The sequence below is a fragment of the Episyrphus balteatus genome, chromosome 2 (assembly GCF_945859705.1).
Source record: "Episyrphus balteatus chromosome 2, idEpiBalt1.1, whole genome shotgun sequence".
Taxonomy (NCBI): domain Eukaryota; kingdom Metazoa; phylum Arthropoda; class Insecta; order Diptera; family Syrphidae; genus Episyrphus; species Episyrphus balteatus.
In genome coordinates, this window is record NC_079135.1 from 10694636 (window position 1) to 10705664 (window position 11029).

An 11029-nucleotide genomic window follows, 5' to 3' on the forward strand; every position below is an offset into this window, starting at 1 on the left:
GTGGATGGTGTGATGCTGATAGGTTCTAACTGATTTGCATTATCTTGTTCGAAAGTTCTTACGTGATCTTCATAAAGTATTTCACTTGGATTATACTTATTATTTTTTGTTTTAACAATAAATCGTCTATTTCTTCTGAAATAATTTTCATAATTATCTTTTATAATATATGATCTTCCATTGATATTCTCTACTATAATTCCATAATTCCATTCTTCTTTAGTTTTTTTAAAAATAATCCTATCGCCTATCTCTAATACAGGTAAGTTTCTTGCATTCCTATCAAAGTAGAACTTCTGTTTTTCTTTTTTCTTTTCGAATTTTGTTTCAATTGTGTCTTCTTTTATATTGATCCTATGTAAAATTTGTTCTGTCATAGGTAATTTTGTTTTAATTAATCGACCAAAAAATAAATGCGCTGGTGTAAGGCCCATAGACGCGACTGGAGTTGTGTTATATTCTAGGATTCTATATTGATATTCATTTACTCTGCCGTCTTCCAAACACCTTTTAAGTAAGTTTTTTGCAATCGCCACGCCTTTTTCAGCAAGGCCATTGCTTTGAGGGTATCCGGGACTGGAGAATATAATTCTAGTGTTGCATTCCTCCGCGAATTTTTCAAATGCCATTGAACCAAATGGGCTGTTGTCACACCTGATAACTGTGGGATACCCCATACGATCAAACAATTGTCTTAAACGCTCTACTATATTTTCTGTGGTCTTAGATCTTAAGTTTTCAACCATCAAATAACCAGAATAAGAATCAATGACAGATAGAAAATATTTTCCGCTATATTCAAATATGTCCATAGAAATTTTTTGAAATGGATAAGTTGGGGAATCGTCCTGCTTCAATGTTTCTTTCGTATTATTTCTTCTAAATGTTTCACACGTTGTGCACTTTGCTATAATATCTTTGATTTGTTCGGTCATTTTTGGCCAAAAATACAGCATTCGAGCTCTAGCTAACGTTTTCTCTATACCTAAGTGGGGTGCATGTAACCATTTGATAATAATATTCTGTAATTCTACAGGAATAACTAGCTTATGATTTTTAAAAAGAAGACCATTTTCAAAGTGTAATTCCGATTTATATTTGTGAAAAGTTTTTTCCAATTCACTTAATCGTTGATATTGTGGCCATTCTTGTTCCACATAGTAACAAATTTTCTTCAACGCATTATCATTTTCTATAATTTGCCTATACAAATCAAAATTTTCTTTTGATAAGCAAACATTCCTAGAGACAGAGTGAATAACTCCAGTAAGATTAACTATTTCCTCTTGGTCCGGAAGCTGTGCACGGGAAAGACAATCAGCAACTAACATCTCTTTTCCGGGTTTGTATACAATTTTCATGCAAGGATATTTAAGGAGAAACATAAACATTCTCTGAAGTCTAGGAGTCACATCATCAATATCCCTTTTAAAGAGATTTTCTAAAGGTTTATGATCACTATGAACGGTGAACTCACGACCGTATAAAAATAAGTGAAAACGGCTACACGCAAAAACTATAGCTAATAGTTCTTTCTCTATCTGCGCCCATTTTTGTTCGTTGGAAGCCAACGTACGTGATGCATAAGACACTGGGTGTCCATCCTGTAATAATACGCAGCCTAAACCATCCTTGGAAGCATCCGTTTGAATTAATACTTCCCCATTTGGATTATAGGGTTTCAATACTGGCGCAGACGAGATAATTTTAAGTAATGAGGACAATTCGGTTTCATGATTCTTATTCCAATTAAAAATTCTATCGTTTTTTGTTAAATCTCTAAGATAAGCTGTCATTTGAGATAAGTTTGGTATAAACCTCGCCAGATATTTGAAAAGACCCAGAAGTCTCATAACGTCCCCTTTATTTTGTGGTGTAGGCATATTAAGAATTGCATCACAATGTTTGTGACAAGGCCTGATTTGATTGGCAGATATAATGTGACCCATAAAACTAACTTCATTCTTTCGATATTGTATTTTCTTGGCATTAAACCTCACATTATGTGCTCGCGCACGGTTTATGACAGCCAACAATATTTCATCATGCTCTTTTTCATCGTTAGCTACTATACAAATATCATCAAAATAAATTATAAGTCCCGGAATATCACCAAAGTGTTTCACCATCTCCCTTTGAAATATTTCAGGAGCGCAATTTAATCCGAATGGGACGCGATGAAATTTGTATCGACCGAAAGGGGTCATAAATGTCGTTAAATCCGAGCTAGACTTATCAAGCTCCATTTGCCAAAATCCACTTTTCAGATCAAGAACTGTAAAAATATTTTTATTCGAAATTTTTGAGAATAAATCTTCGGCAGTAGGAATTAAAAAATGTTCCCTTTTTATGCACTCGTTAAGGGGCTTGGGATCCAAACAGATCCGTAAAGTTTTATTAGCTTTTTCCACTATTTGTATATTATTAACCCAATCTGTGGGATACTCCACTGCTGAAATTATACCATCAGACTCCATTTTGTTTAGTTCTAATTTGAGACGATCAACTAAGCTATGCGGGATTCTTTTTTTGTAATGCAACACAGGTTTAGAATTTTCTTTCAAATGAATAGATACCGTGGCTAAATGACCTAACCCCTCAAAAATATCACTAAAAAGACTTAAAAACTCACTTTCAGTGTTTGGAAGCTTTTTAATATGTTGAACATCAAGTCGTTTAATGAGCCCAAACTCAACAGAGGTCTTTAGACCAAGCAGTGGTGTAAAACAATTGTCTACTACTAAAAATTCAGCTTTATTTTTAATTCCAGAAATTGAATCAATACAAATTAGCACAATAGTTCCAAATATTTTGATTTTGTTATTGCTATAATCAAAAATAGAGAAATTAATATTCGAATTGTTAACTTGTTTCTTGATTTTCTTAATAACGTTGATAGGAATGCAGTTTACATCAGATCCGGAATCTATCTTAAATTTAACAGGTTCTGACCCAATCAAGTATGTTTTTGTCCACTGACTTGAATTATCGAAAACAGAATTTATTCTAAAAACAGGACGAGAATTAAATAAACCAACCAAATCACCATTACATTGACCTATTTTACCTGAGCTATCCCATGTTAAAGTATTGACTTCTTTGTTATTTCCAGTTCTCTTTACATTATATCCGCTTTTGTCTTGATGTCCGTTCTGGCTTTTATCTTGATGTCCATTGTGGCTTTTATCTTGATGTCCGTTGTGGCTGGAGTCGTCCTTCTTTCCTGGTTGCATTTTTCGATTACCTCGACAGAACTTAGAGAAATGTCCAACTTTTAAGCATTTGTTGCAGGTAACACGTTTTGCACGACATTCGTCCATGTGTCCGTATTTATATGGTCCACCGCAGTTGAAACATGCACGATAAACCGCACATGCTTGACCATCATAATCAGTTGGCTCTGTCTTCACTTCATTGAGTGTTTTCACACCTTTATCGAGAATGTTCTTGTTTGCAGTTGCAGCTTCGAATGTTTTGCACTTCTCCACAACATTTTTCAATGGATCATTTTTTCCATCTAACAATTTGAGTTGCAAATTTTTGTCACAAACACCGATGATAATGCGATCTCTGAGCATGCGGTCTTCATAAGAAACACCACACTTACAATTGAATTCACAATAACTTATCTGCTTGCGTAGTTCAGTTTCAAATTCCGCAAAGCTTTGTTTGTCTTTTTGCACAATTGTGTTGAATTTGAATGTTTCCATTGTGGTGTTCTTTCGGGGCAAGCAGTACTCATCAAACTTCTTCAAAACGAGTTCCAACGTTAATTGCCCATTCTCGTTACCCACCACCACCGTTGCTACACTTTCTGCATCATCATCTGCTTCCTCTTCATCTTCGTTTTGGTCGGGCTCTTCATGTTCAGGCTCAGGTTGATTGGGATGGTGATTGACAAAAATTGATTCCAGCATTGAATCATTCGGGAACAAAGTGTTAAATATATCCGATGCTTTTGGACCAACAAGCCACAAAAAAGTTGCTATTTTCCGTGCTTCTGTCTCCGCGATTTTGTTGGTGGCTATCATGTACATTAAAAAATTCCTCTTCCAATTTTTCCATTCTGAAGCGAGGTTGCTGCAGTCAAGCTCACATGGTAGACGATCATTTGACATTTCCGCTATTTTTTCTTATTAATTCCGTTTAGTTTGCACAAATACTGCGTCTATTCCGTGACAAATATTATTTTCTAATCAATTTTGTTATTAATTAGACCCGATGGTTGTTCTTTTCTCGTATATTTTCCGATTTGTTTTTGGTTTTTTGTATGCATGAACAAAAAGCACTTGCACAGTAGATTTTTTTTATTTTTTTTTTTTTACCGTTTTCTTGCGATGGTCTTTTATTCATAGAAATAAAATATAAATTTGTCGGAAAATGTTTAATTTTTTTTTTTTTTTTTTTTTTTCTTTATTATTTTAATTTCTTTTAGTTCTTTACTTCTGACACCATGTAAAGTTTAGCTTTAAAACTATGAAATAAAATAAGTAATTTATTGGTTTTAAGGTTTATTCAATCGGAAGGTTATAAATCAACTGACTATAAATCTTAATCATTTAGGAAAGAGCAAGTACACAGTATACAATACCTACATTATAATGGTGATTGGTGGTGGTATTGGTGCTTACATAAATTGAGGTGGTTTGTTTGACTACATTATTACAAGGCCAGGGAAATCTGCCTGTCCCTCTGTCATAGACCAAGCAGAACGGTTTCCTACTTAAGCATACGAAAGGACAATAACGAAAGAAGCGGAAAATTTATTCCACCCCAGGATTGTGACCAGGGTTTTGAAAAAACTGGCAACAGTTTTCCGCTATCCACCAAACGGGATTTATATTGTTAAACAAATAAAATGGCTGGCAAAAAACCATCATCATCATCGTGCTCTTCTCACACACATCCACAACACAATCCACACTGAATTAAAGAGTGTGCAAAGTGGATAGATATAGTGAGAATGCGTTAAGCAAACACAGAATCAAGTCCTTGGAACAAAAAGATGCAGAAGGAGTCAGGGCATATAGTGAATAAGAAGAATAATAAGAAGCAACAAAAAAAAAAGGGTTAACTTTGAAATAAAGAATCCATGACAAAGCTTTGAGCCTGCGGCATGGTTTGGCTGATGTTTTTGCTCTTTTGAATGTCTCCTGAGTCCTCTACTGCTGAGCCTGAGTTGCTGCTTTTCTGTGTTCTATGTCCATCTCCTTCCATCTTCCTTTCCTCCTTATATTTCATAGAGATGTGGGTCAAAGAATCTAGGTTTTCATTTCGAGTCGAGTTTTAATAGAAAATCCAGGCCAGGTGAAGAGGGTGAGTGAGATGCACATTACTCTATGGTCAGTGTATATTACGCAGTAGATTCAGGATGATACTGTTGATGGCTATGTTCTCTATCTATCTCTTGCAAGAACCTCCAGGGTACATACCGGTATCTTGTGTTAACCTCGTTGTGTTTTTCAGCCTTACGGATGCTGTGCTTTGACTCCATAGAGCATGATTTTCATTTTCAAATTCGTGGACAAAGTTTTCATAATTAAATTTATGGAAAAACTTTTCTTGTTTTTTTTTTAAGCTTGTGTCAGATCAGAAGAAGAGAGGGTGCATAACGGATATACTCTGTTTCAACCAAGGTAGAGCTTTGGTTAATTAATTTTTTTGTTTTGTTCTTTTGGTTCTGGTGCTATGATGATGATGAACAGAAAGGTGCAAATGCACCCAAGAAGTGAAAATTGAAAAGATGGTTGGTGAGGTAGTTTTCCAACCCAAGTGAATATCTTCCAAGCACAGAGTTGCAACCTAATTTTTGGGGAATATCAAAAACCTTTTGATAGGTGGAATATTCTTGGTGAAAGGACTTGTTTTTTTTTTTTTTTTTTCTTGCAAGTTTAAGAGAATTTTTAACGAATATTTAGGAACAGGTACAAAACTTAAGAATTTGAGGAAGATTTCACGACAACTTTAATGCAAAAGTCACTGTGGTGTATACGTAATCTTTTTTTTTTTATTTCAAAACAGAGCTTGTTTTGTTAATAGCTTTTACTTTTTCTGTTTTATTTTCGGGATTTTGGCTTTCATGGGTTTTGGGTTTCCGGGATTTAGGGTTTTCGGGATTTAGAATTTTCAGGATTCTGGGTTTTTTGGATCTAAAATTTCAGGATTGTGTTCGTCCGACAAGAATACACTCTTCCTCCGCAATAAACCACCTTATGTTCCTTTAAAAGCTGATAAATTTCATCCTGTTAAGTTCGAAAGAGTATTAAATTAAAAATTAAACTTTTTCAACTCCATCCTTAATAAACATCCTTAAAATTATTTTGTTGAGCTATTATTTACCAAATGCTTCTGGGCAAAATGTCTGACAACGACGACTAAAAGAAGAAGAGGAAGACCAAAAAGTACTTAATGTAAAGGTACAACCTTTTTGACATCCTTTTTCCTAAACTAACAACAACAAAAAACGTATATTAAACTCCGTTCATGATAATATTTCATTAAAATCACGTTAAACATGGCCTTTATTCCAATAAGCATTCCAAGCAAAGTTCTTTGCCATTGCGTTGTCGTTACGTAAACACAATGGAATTCAAAGTACTCTCATATTGTTGTTGTATCAAAAAGTCACTGAAAATGTATTTTTGGGAAGGTCCTTTCTTACAAAACCGAAATAACGTTAACCCCGGCACATTAATTAAGGCAAAAACTCAAGCACGCAGCAAATTTTGAGAGAGAAACTCAAATAAGCATCATTTAGGATGGGCAAGTATTTTTATATGCGAGACAGAGTGGTGGAGGATGGTTGTTGAACCCCCTCCCCCATTTGCTGCTCAAAGGAAAAACTCCAATTTACTTCTAAAGTATATACTCGGAGATGGCAGAGCAAAAAAAGGATATATTTTTTTTTGTTGGTCCTAAATAGTTGAACGCACTTTCACTTAATTACCCCAAGGCAATTGACGTTGACTTCTTATCAAGTCAAGCGAGAGTTAATTCCTTTTTGGCTTGAGATCTCCCCATCAGGGATTGGATCACTCCGCCAGTCGGGACTGTCACATAGCTAAAGCAGGAGGCAAGGTTTTTAGAGTTCTATGGATGGGTGACTCTATTCTCTTTGGGTTTGATTGTCATCCTCTTTAGCTCGTCCTGATTATGAATATTTATTTTTTTTCTTGTGAAGGATTTTTCTGTTGCTTTGTTGGGCGTTTATCCTTGTTTTGTAGATTGACAATAGAATTAGGTACAGCTGAGCTTCCTCCACCACTAACACCGCCAATTCTGAGGTGTATCGCTGTGTGTTACGAGGGAGTATAATTTTGAAGTAGAAAACTTGGTCCTTTCATATTTGACCTAATCTTGATGTCTTTTGTTTACTTATATTTTTAAGATTCTTAAGTTTATTTGAGGAAACTTGGCCGCCGCGCGCTAAGGAAATTCTAAATTGAAGGATGTAATTGTTGAAAATGATGCTGCCGCCAAGCTTATGATGGGATATAATGGTGTGCAAGATGCAAGACGAAAGATGGTTTGATGGTCTTGTTTAATTTTAAATGAACCAGTGTCTTTGCGAAAAGAAGAAGAATAAAATTTCTTTGAAAGGATTTCATGAGTTTTGATGTGGTTTTTCTTGAAAAGGACAGGAATTAGATAGAAAAAATTATTTGGAATGAATTTAATGAGAGAACAAGGAGATGGGTACTAAGTGCTTTTTGTATGTTTTGCTGAGTAAAGGTATTAATAAAGATTAGTTTGGCCATAGAATTAAGGGGATCAAAATTCGTTTGAAGAATTTTTTTTTTTTTTGTAAATGATAAAAGATGTCAACCATTTCTTTTACAATTACAACATCAGTTTCAAATGAAAATGCCAAACTCAGTGGTTAATACATGCTTCTTGAGCTAAGCTACGATTACTAAAGAAATTGATAAATTCATGCATCCGCATAGTGAAATTTTTAGAAAAAAAGTTTGAAAATCGTTAAAACTGTTTATATATGTATATAAATAATTTGTTTCTGCTTTTTCTCAACCAGTTTTCAAAAAAATGATTTTTCAAAAAAAAAAATGTTTGAAATACATTTTTTTTAAATCAAAAAATGTGTTTTTAATTTTTTTAAGATTTCCCAGAAACCTAAAAGACAAAAAATTGGTTCTATGGCATTTGACGTTAATAATGGTTCAAAAAATATGTTTTTTACCCAAACAATTTGCTTATTTGAGAATTACCAAACAATTTTAATCAAAATCGTTAGAGTCGTTTTTGTTAGCCGTTGGTTTTGGTTATACAAAATTTTCAATTTCCCCTCTAGGGAATCACTCAAAACTGTTAACTAGATACTAATTTTAAAACAAATCTCCAGAAGACTGTAGTTCAAAATAGTTAAAGACTGACAGTCAGAGGGATAGAATCATGTCTTATTGATATCTCGAGTGTATTTTTTTGACGAATCCTAAAGTGCCGTTAATGTCTCTAAATCGCAAGTAAAAAAAGGTGTTCTTGCGATACATTTGACTTTAACGACAAGATAATTGCGTTAAAAAACCTTTCAAATCATTGCCGTCCACGTATATGCTCTTGGCTGTAACTCAACTATTTATTGATATGATCTTCAAATTTGAGTAATGTCGTTGGCACTCTTTATGTTAATTTGGTCAAGGATGAATATTTATTAATTTAAATATTCACTTATTTTATCATTAAGTCAGCGGTTAGCTGTAATAATTGCAGCTTTAATTTAAACGATCACTATGGCGTAGGTATACGTAACTTTTTTTTGACAAATCGTAACGATTGAAATTTTATTCTTTAAAACAAATAGGATGATAAGACCTTTGTTAACTATTCTATAACCATTATAGAGGTTTAATTGGTCACGTGAAGCTTTCAATACTGAATTTTATTCTAAAAGCATACATCAATAGGGATAAGGGTTCGTAATTCTTTATGTACCAAAACTCGGTTTCTAATATCTTGTAATTCAAAATTCTTAAAATTCAAAATTCTGTGTTATAAAATTCAGTAAACAAACAATTAAGTTTGAAATACATACATATTTCTAAGAGTCCACAAACCGACTACACCACCCCACAATTGGTTTTTGGCAATAATTATGAAGTCACCATAATAGATCAGAATGGGAAAATGCCGAGTTTCTGAAAGATGATTCAATTCATTTCTACACAGATGGTTCTAAAACCAATGACGGAGTGGGTGGCGGGGTTTACTCAGATAGACTTAATGTTAGTCTCTCCTTCCGTCTCCCTAATCACTGCAGCGTGTTCCAAGCCTAAATAATGGCGATTAAAGAAGTATTGACTTGGCTCAAAGAAAACGTGATATCTACATCGGATATCCGCATCTTCTCTGATAGCCAGGCCGCCCTTAAATCGTTAGCTTCAGTTTCCACAAACTCCGTAACTGCCCGCGACTGTCGATCATCTCTCATGGAGATGTCAGAACAGTTTAACATTCACGTCTTTTGGGTGCCGGGTCACAGAGATATTCTGGGAAACTGTGAAGCAGACGAACTCGCCAGAAATGGAACTCTAATACCAATTTTACCCAATAAGGCAAATATTGGTATACCAATAGCAAGGTGCAAACTCATGCTGAAGCAAGAAGCTATAGAGGCAACAAACATACGATGGTCAAACATTATAACTTGCCAAACGACCAAGCAGATCTGGCCTAGGCTAGATCCAAAACGTTCAAAAAATTTATTGTCTCTAAGCAGATTGCATATCAGCTCTGTAATAGGTGTCTTAACAGGACACTGTCTCATAGGTAGACACGCCATAAGACTTGGCGTAATCTCTAACGACTTCTGTAGAAGTTTCCTTGATGAGGAAGAAGAAGAAACAATCCAACATCTTCTCTGCTCATGTCCTGCCCTTTCCAGTAGACGTAAAAAATACTTGGAAAAATATTTCTTAGAAGATACTAGTGAACTAATCAATACTGACATCTTCAACCTTCACCGCTTCATTAAAAGCTCCAACTGGTTTAATTAGTGAGGAATTTCCTTACAAAATCAGGGTATCACAACGGACCAATAAATGGTCTAAGTGTGTCAGTTGTTTTCCTGACAGCCATTTCTACCTAACCTAACCAAACCTAAGAGTCCACAAAACACTCATAAAAGTTACTGGACATCATTTTCCTTTTTTGAAATTAATGAAAATGAAACCAATATATTTTTCAGAATCACCTAAAGGTATGCAACAAATTTTGTATGACTGATTTTTTTGTTCGTTCACCAAATATCAACACCTGATTATTTTAATAAATTCCTATTTGACTCTAGATGGAGCTGATAGTCCATTTCACCTTGAAAATTAACTTAAAAAACACATTGTCATTGTTCAATGACAAACTTTTCCACTCTTAAGCCTTTGCAATTTATTCTATTTTTCAATATCTCACCATCATTTTGCATATTAATTTAACCATGAGTTTTTTTTCACTCGTGTATCCAACACACAGAGTAACCAAACGAACCTCTTAATACTTTGCATGTCTCTTCTCATTATTAAATGCAAAAATGTGTGGCTAAACTGTGATAATGATCGTTAGTTATTTTTTTTTTTCTTTCTTTCTTTTTTAAATACCCTCATTACCAGTTTTAAGCTTAAAACCTCCATGCAGATTAAAGATAAGCCATCATGTTGAATGACATGTCTGCTTGCACATTGATGGCGTTGCCCTTTAGCTATAAATATATTTGCAAACCACACACACATATCCTTCCACCACATTCATTATCTGATTGCTACTACTCTGTCTGGGGGCTGTAAAAAAAATAGCAGTAGCCAACCCAACCAACCCGAAACGAAACAAACTAACATCGATAAGGACGAAGCTACAATCACAGTCATCAGTGCTCACTGCTCACCAACTGACCACTAGATGTGTACCTTTGGCACTCGTTTCCTTGCCCCGACCTCCTCCTTGTTAATTTTAATTGATGAGCATCAACAAAAATCGACAAAGACCCGATCATATGGGGACATCCAGTATAAAACCGATCACA

General features: G+C 34.6%; 1 protein-coding gene across 1 annotated transcript; it reads right to left on the reverse strand.

Moving 5' to 3' along the window:
• Positions 1 to 2873: 2873 nt before the first annotated feature.
• Positions 2874 to 4291, reverse strand: LOC129911315 (uncharacterized). Its single transcript, XM_055989068.1, has 2 exons — positions 3068 to 4291; positions 2874 to 3006 (listed from the first exon to the last, which is right to left on the reverse strand). The coding sequence occupies exons 1-2, from the start codon at positions 4116 to 4118 to the stop codon at positions 3002 to 3004; spliced, it is 1056 nt and encodes a 351-aa protein (XP_055845043.1). The 5' UTR covers positions 4119 to 4291; the 3' UTR covers positions 2874 to 3001.
• Positions 4292 to 11029: the final 6738 nt, after the last annotated feature.